This window comes from Rhyacophila brunnea, unplaced genomic scaffold (genome assembly GCF_057557595.1).
Source record: "Rhyacophila brunnea isolate RB1 unplaced genomic scaffold, BYU_Rbru_1.0 scaffold_18, whole genome shotgun sequence".
Taxonomy (NCBI): domain Eukaryota; kingdom Metazoa; phylum Arthropoda; class Insecta; order Trichoptera; family Rhyacophilidae; genus Rhyacophila; species Rhyacophila brunnea.
Genome location: NW_028232837.1, coordinates 26,790,568 through 26,811,555, shown reverse-complemented (window position 1 = coordinate 26,811,555; position 20,988 = coordinate 26,790,568). Strand labels below are relative to the sequence as shown.

The 20,988-nt window shown below is 32.0% G+C and overlaps 1 protein-coding gene across 1 annotated transcript in view; it reads left to right on the top strand.

Annotated features, from left to right (window-relative positions):
* Positions 1–595: 595 nt before the first annotated feature.
* Scr (homeobox sex combs reduced) overlaps positions 596–20,988 on the top strand; it is a 104,286-nt gene continuing 83,893 nt past the window's right edge. The window contains exon 1 of the mRNA XM_085945483.1: positions 596–2,845. Coding sequence (XP_085801609.1) covers positions 2,245–2,845 — 601 coding nt within the window. The 5' untranslated portion in view covers positions 596–2,244. The remainder of the gene's footprint in view (positions 2,846–20,988) is intronic.

Here is a 20,988-nt window from a genome sequence, read left to right as displayed (position 1 = left end):
TATACGAGGATTGGGTGTTACCACTGCTAGCCATTTAGTCATAATAACGCAAACGCAGGAAACGCATGCATGGGTCTACGCAAATTATACGATAGGTAGATCGAAACATACTTAGGTACATACTAATTATAAAATAACACGGCTATTCAATTATTCATGGAACAATGAACGAGTATTCTAGCGTAGATACTACTTTAGATATAAAAATATGAACGTAGCATTCAATTTAATACTTTCATTTAATTATAAGTGCATTGGCTTGTTACCATTTTGATTAGGCAGACGTCTTGCGTTGTTATATTTGTTATTGCATTTTCGCGTTCTTCTCATCTTGCCCTCTTAATTACCTCACCACTCCAAAGCTGTCAACAAATCAAACCTGAAGAGTGCATCAACCCCCACCCCGTATGTCAATCCCGCAACGTCGGAAGCGCCGCGACGGCACCCGCGTCCGCGGCCAAACGTCAAAGAGTCCGCCACCTGCGCCGGCATGGTGAGAAAATTCTCCCCGCCCGTCCTACGGCTAGGTCGCCGGGGCCATCTGAGACGACGGCCCGCCCAACTATGTATATACACGTGGTCCGCGATGTAAGAGAAACAGTTCGTGTCGCGCCTCCCCACGGCTCGGGTCGGGCTCTGATACTGTGACGCGGCGGTACGTCATCATACCAACTCTTAACAGCCGATCACTTGGCTGTCGGCATCCAACCAGGCACCACCTATCATAAAAAACAACCAATAAAACAATACTTCGATAACAGCGATCTGATATCAGTGTATTAATTACTAATCAAAACAATTTATATTTTAAACAATGAATTAATCAAAAATATCCGCATAAAAACTTTTCTTTTGACACTTCGACGGAAAATTGTCAAGTTTCAAATTATCGCGCCGGTTGTGGTGATGTTTGAATAAAAGTTTTCCGCTAAAATTATTGTTAAATAGTGACATTTAATAAACAAGTGATAAGATTCGTGTAATGACAGTAATAAAACGTGCGTAAATCATTCGTGGGAATACGGTAAAAACGGCGCCAAAGAATAATAACACGGACTTTAGAATAAACAATAGCGTTATCGTCCGTAGAGCTTTTCGATGAAATTATTTAAAAGGCTGATTATACCGTGAAAACGTAAATCAAAACCAGGGGTTGAAGACGGCAATGTGTACACCAACTTTAATACGCATAACGAAATAAAATCGGCCACAAATTTGCATGGATTCTTTAAGTTAACAACCAGTTTTTAGTACTTAGTGTTTAGTGTAAAAGTAGTGCAAAAGATTTTTAGAGCATTCAAAAAATAATCATAAAAAAATCTCATTGCTTATTTTTAGTGTAATGATTAACTTTTATAACGAATAAGTAAGATGTCTTTATGTAAGAAAAAACTATTCAATACAATAATGGTATTATATCGCAATTTCTAAGTGGTAAAACGACAAAGTGGGTAGTAATCATTGGTGTTTTCTGGGTCATAAAATTCGTAAAGGCCTGAACAACACGTGGTATGCCGCCCGTAGTCAAGAGAGCCGTAAATTAAATGATCCTATGACATTCATAAAGGGACTGTCTCATGAAAAAAATTCAACTTCCTCAGCAGTAATATAAGACAAAACAGCAAGCATATAAATCTACTGTAACATTTTTTTTCGACTAGCAAAGAATTCACCGGCTAACTAAAATAATAAAGAAATAGTTTTATTTACTTTACAATGATCGCTATAAAAATGGCAGTTTGCTATGCCACTTGAATAAAAAAAAACTTCAAATGAAGATGACTCTGTTTAAAGTATATAAATTATAAAAGTGTTTTTTTTCAAATAGTAGTGTTTTTTTATAAGTTAGTGTTTAAATTAACAATATATAAATACTTGAGTGTTTAAAGAACTTAATATATTATGTGTTTTATTGAAAAGTATTTATGTCACTGTATGTAAAAAGAACTGGGATAATTTAGGTGATAAAGTTCAATCTTTAGTGACTTTTAATTTTCCACATTTATGGCCCGCGAACTGAAACAAGTACGTGTCGGAAAATGCGTTTGTGAAAATCAGGCAAGAAGAAAAACATTAATCAAAAAGAAATCCTTGTCAGTGACACGCTCCGATCGGCGAGGCTGATATCCCCCGATGTTTTCTATAACAGGTGCCTGTTACTCCCGTGTCCGTTGATGTCAGCCACATGAGTGGACCGGAGGCCTGAAAATATTGCCGACTGAAGCCAGAACCCGCGGTCTCCAGATGAATGACTTAAACTACAACGCGGGGATGGGCTCGTACCAGTTTGTCAATTCCCTGTCCTCGTGCTACGGAGGACAACAGGGAGCGAGCTCGGGGGTTAGAGGCCCAGGAGAACCAGCTCTACCTGCTCCCGGAGCTGATTACTACAGCCCTGGAGCGGCGTATCCTGGAGGATGTTATTCACCCGGACAAGGAAGCCACTATCAGCAATACCCCGGTGCGCAAGCTGGTCTTGCAGATTATACCCAACTTCAACCAAGATCGACGGCGTTATCTCCGGCGCTGCTGCCGCCGGCCCCTCCCATTCCACCTGCTTGCAAATATGCTGAATCTTCCTCTTCGGCTGGAGTGGCTTCTCCTCAGGATTTATCCACGGCCGGGCCTGGGAGAGCTTCCCCCCTGGCACCGAAGCCTCCACCTGCGACGCCGCTTGCGTCTCCCGCTGATAAACCTTGCACCGTCTCCAGTCCAGCGTCAAGTACTTCGAGCACGTCCAGCACTGAACCGGGAGCTGCGGCTTCCACTAAGGGTGGAAAAGGAAGTTCCAGTGGAAACCCTCCACAAATTTACCCCTGGATGAAACGAGTGCACCTTGGTCAAAGTAAGCCTCAATTTTCTATCTAACTTTAATTCGACTATTAGCTATCTCAGTCATCCTATTTACTTATCCCAAAATAAACATCACGTTAATTTTTTAAAGCTATTTATTTGATGGGTAGATTATTTATATTGGTAAATAATACCTAGGCAGGTACTGTTTTGTGTTTACTAATTACTTACCCGTTAAACTCAAATGATTTCATTGAATATCTCAGCTATTAATAAATTTGATAAATGCATTATATTTTTATAAAAAATACTCGGTTAAGTACCTAGAATTTTAAATAATATTATATAAGTACCTACCTACTAGTTACACCTAGATTTATGTGTTTTATGTTCATCTTGATTTCAAAACACTGGGTTTAAAAAATATTGATGGCAGAATAGGCATTTAAACGGTTTATATTTATTATGAAATATTTATTTATTTATTTAGAAAATAGTATTATGGCATTACAGCGATTAGCCAATGCGCTATAATACATAATAAATACAAATTATAAAAATCGTCCTATTTATTATTTCGTAGTAGGCTTTCACATCAATATTTTAATACACTTAGCTACAGTAAATTGAAAATTATTTATCTTTTTATTTTTGTAATCATTTATATAACACAAAAATCGAAATTAATATTGATTGGTGAGTAAAGAATACCCACAATGAAAACATATTTATTTTAATAGATGCAGTTTAAAGTAAATTAATGCTCTATTGTATGATGTAAAATCCTTCGTAACCACATTAGATACTACATCCTCATAAATTACAAAGTACAATAACTTATGACCTTAAGTAATGTAATAAATATAATATTAGTTATTATTAAAATTATATGACGTATCCACGTAACTGCTAGAAAATGGAATACAAATAACACAAGTACAGCTATAATTAATTATAATGAAACAAATACTTCTGTACTGGCTTCGCGCAGCCATACTGATTGTAGTCAAGATAAAATATAATTATTATTGCTACTATCCTAAAGTTTCATACTTATTGTATAATAAGTCGGTAAATTATATAGCCAAGCGTCAAAACCGTTCATGTAACCCGTAATTATTTAGGATTACTTCAATCGGTGGCCTTTTTATCTCTTAATTACAAATAAACTCACCATTTATCTATATAGGCATTTTTATTCATAATATTCAGTGTATCGACAACAAATATTCAAATGCCTGAAAAGTATCACAATTTAAAAAAAAAAACACAATTTTGAAAACCTCAGATACATCGGTAGGCACTTACATATTAGAATGAATTTAAAAAAATCTCAAATCAATGTTTTTTTCTACATTTCTACGTTCTTAAATCTTGTGTGAGTAGGTACCTATAATTATACTATTACTTAGTACAATAACGTCAATAATAAAAATTTGGCTAGCGCCGGACGTCTGTTACAAGTTAGAAATGTAATTTACTTGAAATATTGGTCAAATACGTAATATTACCTCCTGATTGGTGTGATGGTCTGGTGGAATTTAAAGTAGGTACCTACGTCAGTTAAAAACGTAGATGCTTATTAGAAATAATTCACATGAATCATAAAAGGACCGATAGCTTAAGAGGGGAAAGCAGTTTGAGTCCCACTAGCTACATTTTTTCAAAATATTATGTTTCTGAGGTATTTTAAAATTATGTTTTTTCCGTAATAAAAATCTAATATTCTTAAATTTTATGTAAAAATCGTGTTCAGTATTGAATGAAAAAAAAATATGATAAATTTATAAAATTTATCAATCACATATTCAGTATCCGCCACTTGGTTTTTTTTATAAATTCATTTGAATTATTACCCTAGATAAAAAAAAATATCGCATCAGAAGAAAAGTCTACAATTACAACAACTGCAAAAGTAATGAATCGTTATTCAAAAGAGTCCTTATATGAACGCATTACCTACTTGATTTTATATTTATAACAAATTTAGCATGTGCACCGATCAGTGAGTATAATATTATTATATAGTATTGTTTACTTCAACAACTCTACTTATTTGTAGATCGGTAGTAGGAATATCGACTTCTGTTATACAATTTTATAGCAATCTCGAATAATAGTATACATTAATGGATGCAATTTAAATGTCTCAAGTAGGTACAGTGTTCATTTAAATAAAAAGTGATAAATGATGAGAAATAATATAAAAATCATAACATTGTTTATACATACTTGGTTTTATTTATTTATTAATACATAAATAAACCAGTGTATTTTTGATCAACAAGAGTTCTTTGAAACATTTCGTGAAGTCACGATTAACTCAATTTTATTCATCTGATCAAAAACACTATAATTTGCAAAGACTACAATAGCTAAAAATCTCTGCAATTTACCTTACCTACCTAATACTTTAACTTATTTTAATCTTATAATAGAAAGTATTGTTTAGTACGTATTCTAGGTAATAATATAGATTTATATTTAGGTATTTATTGAGATATGTTATCATGCTTTTGAGTTTTGACCATAGTAGCCATTGAAGACTTTTAAATATCTACTTATATTTATTCATTAACTAAGTATGTTTATGAATTAATATCTGTTTGAATAATAATTATTTCCAAAACCCGCTAGTGAAGATATCATTGAAAAAATATCATCATGCAGGCTATAAATAAAAATAAAAATTATGAGTAACGGGAAAAAATATACGTAGGAATCTACTTATGAATAAATTAATCTCGGATTTTTTTCAAATTTGACCATAATAATTCAATAATTAGACGGAAAAGAGTAGGCATTGCTTTAACGTACGATTGAGGACATAAATCATTTGGATTTTGGTTACAAAAACGAAACACGAAACAAGTGGTTCTACTTCGCTAAAGATTTATTATGTATATTGTTATAATGAGTCATGTTAGTTGGCTATGTGCTTTGTTTTCAATTCGTTGGAATAATTAGAACAATACCAATGAAATGCTTAGATGCAACAAAAAACGGCATTTTTTTTCAACGTTATTTTATTATTAAGTTATTTATAGTATTTTGATATTAAATAGGTACTGTTTTGTGGTAAAGTTGTACTTAATGGCTGGGTTAGGTTAGGTTAAATAAAATTCAAATGGAAATGTAAACTTCTGTTTTAGAAATGATAATATAAATAAATTACTTATACTAAATTTGATAGCTATTTCCATTGTAATACCATTGTCATGACTAGAAGCTCTGTTTTAAAAGTATAGTCATCTAATATGATAACACACCCACTATTTTTAAGTGACTACATATTATTGTTATGGTGGAAATCAGGTAACACAAAAATAATAGGATGTGGCTTGCATTCTGAGTGGAGAAATATATGATAAACTTAAAAGACGTGCTAAAGGATAATATCGATGTTGATCTGACAATAGTATCTATCTGCAGTTTTGGCGAATTCTGAATTATTGATGTATTTTGTAAAAAAAATTCTACGAAAAAAATCCTAAAGTGCTCGAATTGTACGTGGATAATAGCGTCTATCTGCATCGAAGTGTCTAGAAACTAAAAAGAAATATTATCTATCTACTTGATTTATTTTATTATGACATTACAATTATTTCCATACATCTTGAAATAACCGTTTTTGTACTAATATTAAATCATTTCTCTTGAAAAATAAAAAATAATACTGATACCGATAAAAACAGTTTTTTAAGCCCCTGAAAAAATGACTATGTCAGATATATAGTATTGTCAGATCACCGTCGATATGTTATTTTCAATAGTGTCATAATAATGCAATAAAGTTTGTCGCATAAAAAAAACGCGCATTAAATATTGGCAATATTTGAGAATATTCCGGAGGCTTTGCTTTTCTTAGGTTTTCTGTTCCTAAGTTTCTGTGGTAAAAATTATATGTGTTTCTAGCGGTTATTACGTAACTTTTGTGTATGTAATCCATTTTTATAGGCAATGAGTTGCTAAAGGTAGACCTCGCAGAGTCCAAAATTTTCATAACAAAATGTCAAAGACTTTGCAACCATGTTGAAAAATTATAATTACCTACTTAGGTACCTATGTCATTTTTACTTACCCATTTTTTGGAACTTCTTAGATTTAAGATTCTAGAGATTTAACACTTAGATTAGAGATTAAGATATCTGAACAGAGTTTCCCTTAGGAAAAAAATGTTAAAATAGAAATGGTTTAGTGGCAACGTCTTCATAAATATGTACCTAGGTACTTATTATTAGAATATTTAATCGCATCGAGTAGGTATATAAATACTTATATAATATAAGTGCCAATCGTCGATTCTAAAATATGCAAGTGCCCATACCGACAAAATCGCTACAATTTTACGATATCTAATAACTACATAAATAAAAATAAAATGACTAAGTTCAAACATTAAATTATTATAAAGTATAAGTATATTTACCTAAGTACCTATAACTTATATAAGTAGGTAGGTATATTCTAAATTTAATAATGTAGGTAATCAATGTATCTATATATTTCGGTAAGTAGGTACATAATGAATAATTAATTTACTTTAAGCTATTATTATTGCCTATAAATCTTTTAAATACTTAAACTGAATTCTAATTTCATGGGGTTGTTAAAAAGCCACTGCATGCTTCTATTTATATCATGTTAAACGTTAAGTGGTTTAATTGCGTAATACAAATTAGTATATTGATACCTAGATCATAGTTTGTGGATACTGAGTAACCTACCTACTATCTAAAATTTATATACTTATACACCCTCTGTGTATTAAAAAATATGAAGTTGTAAACATCATTGTATTTTTTATAATAACTAAAATTAGATTTAGAGACGTTAATTGTATAATATTATATAGGTATATAGTATTAATTGAAATACTTAACATGTTCAACAAAACAAACAAACATTGCGTATAAACAAGTTATTTAAGATTGTAGGTATTACCTAGTGTCTTGTTGATTAGGTAATTGGCATATTCTTGACTATGTATATCTACCTACCTATCTACTTATAGGTATTATCAATATTTGTTATTGACTGCAATTAAGTATATACAATTTACTAGAGAATTATAACTGCTTAAACGTATTTATATTAGTATTGTGCAAATAAAATAAAAAAATATTGAAACAATTTTTTTAAATACAGAATCAGTAAACGAGTAAATTTTTTTCGTATTATTCAATGTTTAAAAATGGAACAAATTCAATATTTCAATACAAATAACGGTGATTCCAAATTTGAAATTTTAATACTTACCTATAACCCCAGCCGGATTTATAATTTGCATACTATTTGATTCTGAATTAAAGTAAGCCGACAATGGGCGAAACATGAGTAAGTTTCGTGCAAAAAGCCTAACTTATAGTTGGTACCTACACCTAGCATACTTTTCGCTATGCTTGACTTTATTGATTTCCATTTACACGCCCGTTTACCAAATGGCCATTCGCGCGTTCAGAAATGCCATCCCGGCAATTCGTCAACGGGTTTATTTTTCACACAACTTCTCTATACAACCCAAAAATACCAAAAAATAAAGAATTTATACCTACAATATATTCACATAATATATTCAACTGGTATCAATCAACCATTCAATTTACCATTATACCAATGCAAACGTTTTTTTATAATTTTTATTACTAACAAATACTTGTTGTTTAGTTGTATCGATTCATCAATAATTTTATTAACAGTGGGTGCTATACAAAAAAAAATGTAAACAATCCTTTCATTAATTAGCAATAAAAGAACCCACCCTCTCTCTTCTCAAATAACAATGACATAGCTGATAACACCACTTATATACCTATACAATTTTATCAGTTATTCAACATTTAATTAGATACCTATTACCTATTTGATACCCACGGTGGCCGCGCGGCTTAAGCGTTGGAATATAAAGCCGGGGTCCCAGGTTCGAATCCTGGATCTGGCAATTACACATATTGTTTTTCAATTTGTGTGTGTCAGGGTATGGACCTAATAGGTTGAGCAAGTGGCTAACATACATTTTTCTCAAAACAAAATCTGTCAATACAAACCTCCACTCTGTGGAGGCCCATATGATCCTATCAGGATCGGACATGGTCGAAAAAAAAAATAGATACATACGCTTTTAAAAATATTAAGTTTAATTCGTAATCCAACATGTTTCATTCGTAATAGTTATCACTGCCAAAGTATCAAACGCTCTTAAGTTAGATTGATACCAACTTATTTGCAAGTCTTATTATTCACTGAATTCAATTAGAATTTCTTTGGTAGAGTTTCAGCAATCATATAAAATTGAACACTTCAACTCTTTATTCACTAATTTGCAACTATTTCAGATGTAGAATCTGTATTCCAATATTTTATTACAAGTTTCTAAATATCTAAATACAAAAATGTCATTGTTATTAGGTATTTTGTCAAATATGTTCATTCTTAATCTGAGCTTACCTATATAGACTACCGCATAATGTAGCTTATCTTAACAAAAATTCCACGAGGAATAGTTACCAACCATCAATTTAATACCTACTAATCGTTAGATACTTTTGAGAACATTTTAAATTTGCCAGACTCAAACCAAAAACAGTCAATTTGACACTATTCCACAACGGGAATTAAAATTAGGCTGATTTAATAACAGGTGTAGGTATAGATATTACCTATCTACTATTAATATTGTATTTACATAATGTCATCAATTTTCTGATTGATGTAGGAAGGTGCCTATATGCTAACAATTATTTTATTTGGGTACCTACTAAAAATATTATTGAATATTTCCAACAGTGGCAACTATAAAGTCAAATGTAATAATATGTTCTTAGGTATTTTGAAAATACGTAGGTACTGAGCTTACCATAGCAATATTATTAAGTAGGTAACTATATAATAATACCGTACATTGGGGTACATTATTATTTTAACTTTTATTTTTTTATGATCTAGTCATCACATCTGCTAATTTTTCCACGCTAAGTAACATCTTAGTAATATGATATCATCACGGCATATAGGTATATTCACAGTGATATGTTGTACTACAAATCTCCCTACTTTTTCAAGTAAGTAGATATATATTTTCCTGAACCCTACCTCCGTCCTTTATAGTTCTGTGATATTGCTGTCACAACGTCATGATGTTGCGGAATGGAGATTCGGAAAAAACAGGCAAAATAGCATTTCTTTATCGATTTACAAATCATTTATAATGTAAATCTAAATTTAAATTCCAACAAGTATTTTCAGTTAATAGTACCTACCTAAATATCAATTCATATTATATTTTTACGGTGTCAAACCGTGTCCCATTTTCCAACCACACTACATGAAAAATTGTGCAATTTAACCAAAGCGAAAAACAATTAGCTGACCCCTCCCGGAGCATATAATGCTAATAAATAATATTATGCATTTTTTCTTGATAAGGATGGCCTCAGGAAAAAAAGACAAGTAACGGCTCGCGGTTATCCGGCGAAGATTATAAAATGAATGTGATCCGGGAGATTTATCTCCAAAGGGCAAGATGGAACATGATTTATTGCGAACGGGTCGGCCAACCGACTCTCTCGAATGCCGTTTTACATATTGTGTGTAGTATTTATAATTATTTTTTTGGGAAAACGAAACTTAAAAAATAACGAACCTGAGTAGGAATTTACTTCGCAGAAAATTACAGCACTTTTCTTCACTTCACTTCACTCAAATTGGGGGAAGAAGTACCTACCTAAATATTACTATGTATACGCCTGAGTTTTGATAATTTAATAATTTTAGGTACAAATATAAAATAAATGTACTATAAGTAGGTACTCCCTATGTGTTTTACACATATTAGACAATTATACGAACTAATAAGACGTACCTACCTACATGTCTAAACTATTTTTTACTTATTTTAATATTAAAGTATAATTATAACAAATAATTAATTAATAATAATTATAATACCCACGATGGCCGCGTGGCTTAAGCGCCGGCCTATAGCGTCAAGGGTCCCAGGTTCGAATCCTGGGTCTGACAAGTACACATATTGTTTTTCAATTTGTGTATGAGTCAGAGTATGGACCTAATAGGTTGAGCAAGTGGCTGACATCCATTTCTTGTAAAAAATTAAAACTGTTAATACAAACCTCTACTCTGTGGAGGCATATGATCCTATTAGGATGTACATGGTCAAAGAAGAAGAATAATTATAACAAATGTGTGATGCCATAAACCAGGTGACATACTGATTTAATCAATAGGTATTTAAAACACCTAATAATACCAATAAATTAATACTCAGATATGCTTAAAAATAAATTAATTAAAACTATATATAATAAGTATATCAACAAAAAAATCACTACTTACCTATTATTGGTTAGGTATAACTGAGTAGTTTTTTTAAAACAATAATAATGCTTAATTATAAAAGTTAGGCAGTGGGTATCAATTCGGGTACCACAATATAATAAAGATATTAGAGGTAGACTATTATATATGTATCACATTCAGTATTAGGCCGGATTACTTAAGCCAGAATACAGGAAAGAGTGGGATGAGCGCCGCGCGAGGCTTAACGATACAACATGTGCGATCCAACCACTGCCGGCAATAGTGACCAAAAACAATAAACACATAAGTCACCACGCAGATATAACCAAATCAACTCAAATTAATTACTTAGGAATACCGCTATAATTAAATCGAAAATTAAGTAGTTATTGATAAATTCTGTCTCATCGACATTCACCCGTTCAGATAGAAAGTAGTATAATTTCATATGTATTTTTATCTATTAGTATATAAGTAAGTAGGTATTTGTATAATATTCTACCTATACCCACCTACTGTCTTCAGAATTATAGAGGCTTCAAAAGAAAACTGATGTAGGTTTCTATTGCAGTAGATATTGTCAAGTTAGTTGTATGAAAAAACCTGCGCATATTGGAACCGCGGATTTGGGCTCAAATACCGCGTTTGTGCAAAATTCACAAAATTATTAATATAATATTCTTCACTCGGAGCATGGACCGTATAAGTTTGTTAATAACTAACTTTCATTCCTCTTATAACATGTGGTACTTAATAATATAATCTTCGCAATATGGATTCACATTGTGAATACATAATGCTACGCTTGTGATGCGAAAATGGTAGTTTATGTACTTTGATTAAAAAAAGTGTAAAATAATATAAACTTCACTATTAAGTAACTTTTTATTTAATTTGTCTATAGTTTAGTACGAAATAGGTACCAACAGAATGATATGTATTTAAAAAGAGCAATATTATCTAGGTAAGTACTCGTACCTAACGAGTATTATAAATGCACTTTCTTATTCAGGGTATATAATATACGACTTCAAAAAGCATGATTGCCCACTACTTCAACGTCCAGTTTTCATTTCTTATACGGACACGTTCTACAACAATATGATATAGGTACAAGAGGCCAATCAAATAAATCATACAATTCATAAATAATATAAAAAACCAAGCCCGGTTCACACTGCGCAGGTCTCAACACACTCGGAAAATAAAATACTCATTATATTGCCGTAAACTGTAAAGTATTAATACATGGATATTATTAGAAGGCAATAAATAAAACAGTAAATGTGCATATCACATATTAAATATAAATCTTGGTGGGTATGTGCGTTTCACGGAAAATTGACTGCCGCGGTCAATTGAGCGCATACGAAAAACATAGTTAATTATCAAGACTTTTCACAATTCTTTGTATACATACTTTATGGTTGTTGCATTTTTCAATTAATGGATACAAGAAGAATTCACCGCATAGTCTGTATAGTCAACTTTGTGATACAGAGTAAAACACTTGTTTTCATAACAAACATCTTATGAATATGAAAAATATGATTCTTTGGAAAAACTAGATAATTATATCTGTGTGAATATTTTCTATTTTTCAGAGGTTAGGTATTTGTATTTTATAACCCGTCGCAAACAAGATACCAAAAGCTTCCCTCGAAATATGGAAGAAATAAAAGCGATAATCCTCACTGTGTTCTTATATTTACTAGTATATCATTGTAATATTTAACTATTGGTATAATTATTTTGTTTTTTATTGATTTCTAAATTATATAGGTATGTAGGTGTATAGATATAAGGGTGGTTTAGATAAGTACATAAACGTGAGTGGTTTGACTAGATACCTAAGGTAAATAAAAAAGAAAACTAGTTGTGTGATTTTCCGACTAGATTTGTATAGGTCCAACAACACTTAGATATCTGGATTATACCATTTTATTGAACGATATCTCCAAGTCTTAAAATACCCAATTCAAATAGGTACAAAAATTGGTAGATACAAGTCGGTTATGGTGATGCCAGGCTGAAACTGCGCGAATTTTCATAGCTATTTTTGGGCAAAATTCATGAATTCATGAATGAAAACCTAACCTAACCTAAACTAACCCAACCTAACAAATAATCCAGTATATCGGCTATTTTCAAAATGTGTTTGCCGCTGGCTTCCCCATAACCGACTTGTACCCAAAAATTTCTTTCCGTACTATTTATTCAGGTTTGAAAAAAATGGAAGGTGCGAGGGAGGGGGACATGACCATGCTATTATATAAGTGCTTTGATAGGTTTTTTAGTTTGTTATAATTAATTACTGCAGTCCAACAGGCAGTCTTTACTACTGGTGAGTATCTATCAAATATTGCACAAAGTTATGACAAGTGCAATACTTGTACCTACACAATATATTAAGCATGCCTGATTTACAGTCCCTGCGTAATACCATAAAATAGATATTTTGTGTTGCCTGGATCTTGTCGCTTTTAGGAATTGACAAAAGATTGTATGTTCACCAAATTTTCATTATGATTAAAAGAAAGGTAATAATGCATTTAGTATTGTGAATAGGGAACGTTTCTATGATTCTTTCACCACAGGAACTTCCTTGTGTGCACTCATTGTTTTTGCGCAAGGTCATTTTGGTAATTACAACCAAGATTATCACCCAAACGAGGACCACACAAAAAAAACAATTGTTTTGTTGCATTCGGACGAATTTGTTAACAATGCAATTATGCCCTTGCGTATTCCTGAAAGGGAGGTGAAATATTGCTTCAATAATGTGGTCACCATGTGTTTTATTTCAGTTGCTTTTAGTGCAGTGGCGTATTTAGTGTTTATTCAGGGTAGTCATCGATATCTCAATAATTTACCTTATAATCAAAAAGATAAATAGCATTTGAAATTCCAAGAATTTTTTTACGACAAATATACATACCTATTTATTATTTTTCTTCTTTTACTCTGTCACGCCCCAGCATTGGAGCATATGGCAAGTACAAGTTCGCGCCACTTCCCTCGGTCCATCGCCAACTCTCACGTTTTCCGCCATGCCAGATCCGCAGCGCGTAGATCACTTTTGTAGCACCGCTGCAAGGTGAGGTTTAGGCACGTAAAATACGTGAACTTATGTAGGTAGGTACTTCGGAAAAGCTTTTGAAAGATATATATCATAGATAATCAAAAAGAAGATTTAACATATTGTCATCACGATAGGTAGGTTCTAATATGAGATACCTAAGTAGGTTGGTAGTACTTAAGTACCTAAGTAACTACCTACTTACGTATGATTAAGTATAATGTTTTATCTACGTTTGATAATCAGTATAAGTATTTTTTTAACACCAATAAATTGAATATGAAATTACTTTATAATTGAATTAGCGATTAGATAGGTAGTGGTAAAACTGCATTATAAGATTTTATATTAAAACAGAGTTTTCTGCTAATTATTATCTTAGTAGGTACTTACCTACATATCGTTCTAAAGATTTATTCATAGCCTAAAACAGCTGACTACATAAATAACTCAACTGTTTACTAATTGACGAAAAAAATGACTTAGGTATTTATTTTTGTAGATAAATCAATCGATTTTATGAAAAATATAAATATTAATTCCATTCAATGAATATTATTACACAATCTGAAATTATTTAGGTAAATAAGCATAAACCTGGCTAAACTTAGTTAAATATTTCATAACCTCATGCTAGATCGGCATACTTAAATGTATATTCAATTATTATTAGCTAGCAACAATCCCCCTTTAACTGAAGGATAACCTATCTACGACGGTTTGTTTTAATTCTTTAGTTTTAGTACCTTTTCTACGTTATATTGTAAATACACTGATTTATACGAAACCACTTGCACGAAGGAGAGTTGGCCGAAACCAACAGGCATATTCAACAGTGGTGAAGACTCCAAACACTATGTATACTAAATATTTTTTAATTGTATATTGACTTATTTATATAATCACTTGATTATATTATATTCTATAAAATAATTTATTTTGCCAACAAGAGATGCCGCATGTGTAGAAATGTATGATACTGATAATTACAAAACAATCTGCAAAGGTTTTTTAAAATATACCACACCGCGCCATCTGTCTTGACGTACGTCTCGGATTATGTTTCAAATAATTCTCAATTTTTTTCATATGGACTTTATGTTACCTTACCCCGCACAGTCTATCGAATTGTATGAACTAAGGTAAGCTCCGATCGCAGAGCCTAAAACTAAATAATTAATAATTAGATAATTAAAAAAATCTATGGTGTTTAATTGAATATTAATAAATATAGACTGTTTTTAAAAATAAAAAGAATTTTTATCTAATGATTTTTGATGTGTATAAATGTTTTGAAAAAATACGTACCTACTTAATTTAAACTGATCGCTTAATTTTATGTCGTCAGTGAGTTTTTGAAGTTTCATTAAATTACTGTGTCGTTGTCATTAGTGTGTACATATTCATTAGTAGTAATATCGTATTATCTTCTTATTTCTCGTAAGTATAGCTGACAAGTGTGCTCTTTTTATCAGATCTCCACGGCCTACCTCTTTCCAAAAGTCACACTTCGCAACTGATATTCAATGCCAGACAAGCGCTAAAGCCGAATGGAATTTTTCATTGATCAACTCTTCAGAAACGAAATGCAAAAACGTCTACTCTAAATGTATGGTAAAATTTATTTGAGATACGATGCATGATCTAGGTACACCCACAGATTAAATGAGAAATCTTGACACTAATTATAAATCAATATTTATTACCTAATAGTAATCATAGAGCATTTATAATTTTTTAAATTTTGATGAACAGGTTTGTTTTTACTATTTAACTATTATTTTTTATACTTTCAGTTTTGAAATAAGTAATTTACACTACCTAACGAATAATATTGAATTTTAGGTAAGTAGATACCTGCTTATTTATCGCGTGTAGTAGATATTAACAAAGCGACCTCTCTAAAGCCGTGGATCACACATAAATGAATGGGCGCGTTCAGACAGAGAGTGTCCGGACACCAGTGTCTCGTGTAAAACGGCTTTAACACAGAACAGATTAATATATAGAATTCCAATAAGCTATACCGCATTACATTACATTTTGACGCAGGTTTTTGAATGTTGAGTGTCATACGACATTGAACCACATAATATAGACGTGCAATAGTGTGTGTTGCAACCTTCAAATACACCAATATTAAATGAGCGTCCATACATAAACCAACAGCAGCTGTCAGAACGAGGACAAGCGTATTCTTGACACGAGTTTCAGTTTATCCTACATCCTTCCACACTCGAGATCGGTTACCAATTACTCAACAACCGTTAGGTATTTCAGTGCCCATTATTTCAAGTTCCCTGGAATCTAATATTATTTTCGACTAGTATTTTATTCAGAGCAAATACCCAATATTCTCTTTAAATTTCCAAATTGTCAGCATCAGAGCGACAATGATAATTCACATTTGCAGGCACCTACATATTATGTAGGTAAATTTTTTATGTATCTAACTCAGTTTGACATTTTTTACAATCTTTCTTATGCAATAAACATGTAAGTATAGTAGGTATTTACTCTACCAAACGTAATTTTATTATATAGTCAGCTTAAATGAGGTAGCTGCCAGTTACAAGAAACAAACGATCATAACTAGGTTTATATGTAGGTACGTACCTACCTCACTATTATCTATTATTAAAAATAAAATTAAACCGGTTTACTTACGCTTGAAAATACATACAAATCTAATTTACTACCATTAATCTCAAATGCATTATTTACGAAAAGAACTATTGCGTCAAAATGCTAAATGCATTTCAGAAAGCAAATAGCTGACACAAATAATTTCATCATACGGCGTTGATGTAATAAATAACACGAAAACGACAAATTATTTCAGATATAAGATAAATAATATTAACCCAGCAGTTATCTATATTATATTTTATGATAATATTATGTAACTAAATGTAGGTATCTTATTTAATAATCTGATTATTTTTATTAAGAACTGAACTTCATATTCTCACACGGATTCACTCACCTGACTCACCCATGCCTAATAAAAAAAGCTTTGGAGATCTATTGAGAAACATAATCTAGTCTTGAAAATGAGTTAAGTCTTTGCGATTTTACTAAAAACATTGAATAATCGTGGAGATCGTGTTTGGCAGCAGAATAAATACCTAGGTAATAAATTGTAACCAAAGACGTTGAAGAAAGCATTCGATATAATTCAAAACATTTCGCATTGCAGGTTCGTTCGTAGCAAACTTTGCACTGGTATCACCCGCACCTGTTAAAAACCTCAAATGTTTCAACATAATACCTAATATAATAAACGATTTCTTTTATTCAACGAATAATTCACAATATTTGAGAAAATAACATTCTATACCCATTATATTATTGAACATACATAATTTGAAATCATGTCAAGCAAATTCAAACAGTGTTAATAATTGAAAAACTTATTAACTATGCTGATATTGCCGAGACAAACCACTGAACTTGAATACTTCACCGCGGTCGCACTGTATTTTATTATTAGGTAGATACCTACTGCATAGATCCATTAATTGAATACGAAACATGGTAGACTTGTACCGAAAATAAAATATTCACTTTGTAATACAAATATATTTTCTATCTGTGGAAAGACATAACGCGTCAATTATTGTCGGTAGCCACACACCAAGCCATCATTAGTACAATTATTTAGATGAACTATCATAAAAATACCAAAACGTCATGACAGGGTTACTTACATGTACATTTTTCGTATTAAATTTCACAGTAACTCAGTTTACGGTGAGCTATCTTAACGCAAAGAGATGGCTGAATAGCATTGAGATAAAAAAATAATGTAATGTTCGTGGAGCATTGCAGATAGTAGGTTCTGTTCAAATTTTGTTAGATTCAATAAGAATAATATTCATTTGATATTTGATAGATACCTACAACTTGATACCTTCTTACGAGCACCTACCAGAATTTTATATAAGTATACCTATGCGATATGATTGTTTTTTCGAATTTATTTACCTAGGTACCTACCTACTTATTTTCTTCCGTCCTTTCTTTGTATTTCGGTGGTTTTTATTTCGTATATTTAAATGTTTTATTTAGACATGGATTTGATCTCAATACCATATTTCCGATACAGCAAAACAAATTTTGAAAATAGCCGATATACTGGATTATTTGTTATGTTAGTTTAGGTTAGGTTTTCATTCTTGAATTCATGAATTTTGCCAAAATCAGCTATGAAAATTGAATTTATGTTCATATTGAATCTAATAAAATAAACGGTCATCTCTTTCCGAAAAGAAACCTCACGGCGAACTGTGCCACGGTGAAATGTTTTACGTACAAGTAACACGTAACCACAATAATTAATACGTACCTACTTGATAAACACGCAAAACAGTGTTATGAATGGTGGCGGTTGTAAACAATATAGGTATTAGGTACAACCGCCACATGCCGACCGTTGACCAAAATTGGCGGTCACTTACTGCGAAAGAATCGATCAGTTTTATTATAAAGCTAATATAATTAAAGTTAATAAGTATATAAGCACTTTACCACTAAGCCAAAACAAATTTAACAATTTGTGATATTTTCTTAGGGTTCATGTCGTCCACGGAACGCAATTCATTATTTCGGAGGGGCTTAGTAAATAATAACAAAAATTAAATTCCAGTAAAGATTAGTTGGCCGACCACTGGTCATAAATAAATCAAATTGGACCTGCGCTTTAGTGAATTATGAATTAAAATATTATACCTACTATAGCGGGGTAGGTTGGGGCGTTTTTTTTTTATTTAACACTGAGAGCGCCTGGTTATTTACGACCGCCAAAAATAATGGGGGAATCAAAATGAGTGGCTTACTATTTAGTTAGATTATTAGTTTACAGTAATCAAGCTACATATTATTGTATATTGCTCCTATATACCTAATCACATTATTATTATTATTATTATTATTATTATTGTAAGTTTTTTTTAAGTAGACGCTTAGATAATTATATATGTTTCTTTCATCTAATGCTGAAACCAAACACTTGCAAGAATATCCACATGGTACTCGTAGTATACAATTTAATTCTAAATTTTTGTGTTATCACCGCATGTTTTTCCTCATTATTTCTTCGATTCTCTCAGGTATTCGATTCGTCAGAAAAGTTAAAAGAGGGCCTCAAAACGATTGAAAACAATCACACTATTATTATTAAAATATACCAAAATGTTTAAAAGATGCATTGTACATATTGCGTATAAAATAATATTCAAAGCACAAAAAATCCTTGCAACTGACGTCAAAAAAACCTATAACACGACCGCTCAAATAGACACAAAAAATACACCAATAATATTATTATATTATCGTCACTGTAGGATTGGTTTGTCGAATAGACCAAATGTTCAGGAGACGCAAAACAAATTTCATAATCCGATATTTAAATTGTTATTTTTACAGCATACGAATTATGTATTCATTACCATTACAAAGTAATTTTAAAAAAAGGATGGTTCTGGCCCATTAGATACAAAAAAACATTCTGCATTAAAAGGTCGATTTCAACAAAAACGGATATTCGACAAACCAATCCTATAGCGACGTTATGTCACCGTATTACTAGGAAAGAGATACATAGCCATTTTTACTAGGTTCGTTGGTAGTTAGAATGTAGGTATGGTTTTTATTTTATCATAGGGGGCCTCAAAGTCAATAGTGTCTCGGGCTTCCAGGTCTCTAAGAAAAAGAAACACACGTTATAGACGTACAATAGTGTGTTGCAACCTTCAAATACTCTGATACTGAATAAACGTCAGTGCATAAACCGAGAGCAGTTATCAGAATGAAGGACAAGCTCAGAATGATGTATTCTTGTCACGTGTTTAAGTTTATCCATATTCTCCCACACTCGTGATCGGTCCCCTGTTACTCCACACCCATTAGGTATTTCAGTTCTCATTATTTATGTGTTCCCTGGGTGACACATTCGTTCGCCGGTCAGTTTTATTGTCATTTTTTTGTATGTATAGTAAATAGGTAGGTATAGGTTTCTATATATTTTCACCATTGTTCGGTATTGTTATTGCTCCAAAATAACACGGATATCACTCGGAGCGATTCCATAAACAAGGCGGCTATCTACAGTAATTTTTAACATAGTTAGCACGTTTTACTTGATTATAATGGGATGCATTTTGAATCAAATAAGACGTGTAAACAGTGTTACTCAACGATATTTGACATCTCGCGGTTAACGCAGTCATGGGCGGCCATGTTAAAAAATATCACACATCGCAGTTAACTGCCGGGGATAATGAAATGCCTGAATACTACATTATCCTCAGACTATAGATGCATCTAAACGCCACCCATTGCATTGCTAAATGAAGCTGCGTACCGTGCGTTCGATTTGTGGGCGAGCGAACGCATTCGTATACAAATTTTCGAGACCATAGACCATTTCGCTAGTGCTTGCCCAAAGTGCTCGCACTAGACGCTCAGAATTAAAATATATTTTTCTATTTTTTTACGTTCAAACTGCAACCACTAGGTAAAAATATCCATAATTTAAGTTATTTTAAAGAAACACGGTCACTTGATATTAAAATATATAATAATATACAAATAAATTATCACGAACATGTATCAACTTACCTATGAAACGTAATACCATCTTCTTGGTTATCAGTACGGCTACCACATTTTAATACAGCACACAGAACCATCTTTTCTACTTAATTAACTAAAAATATTTACCGCTGACTTTATGTTTAACACAAAAAATATCAATTTTAGCAACACGCGCTCGCAGGTTATCGACGCTTAGTTAAGCA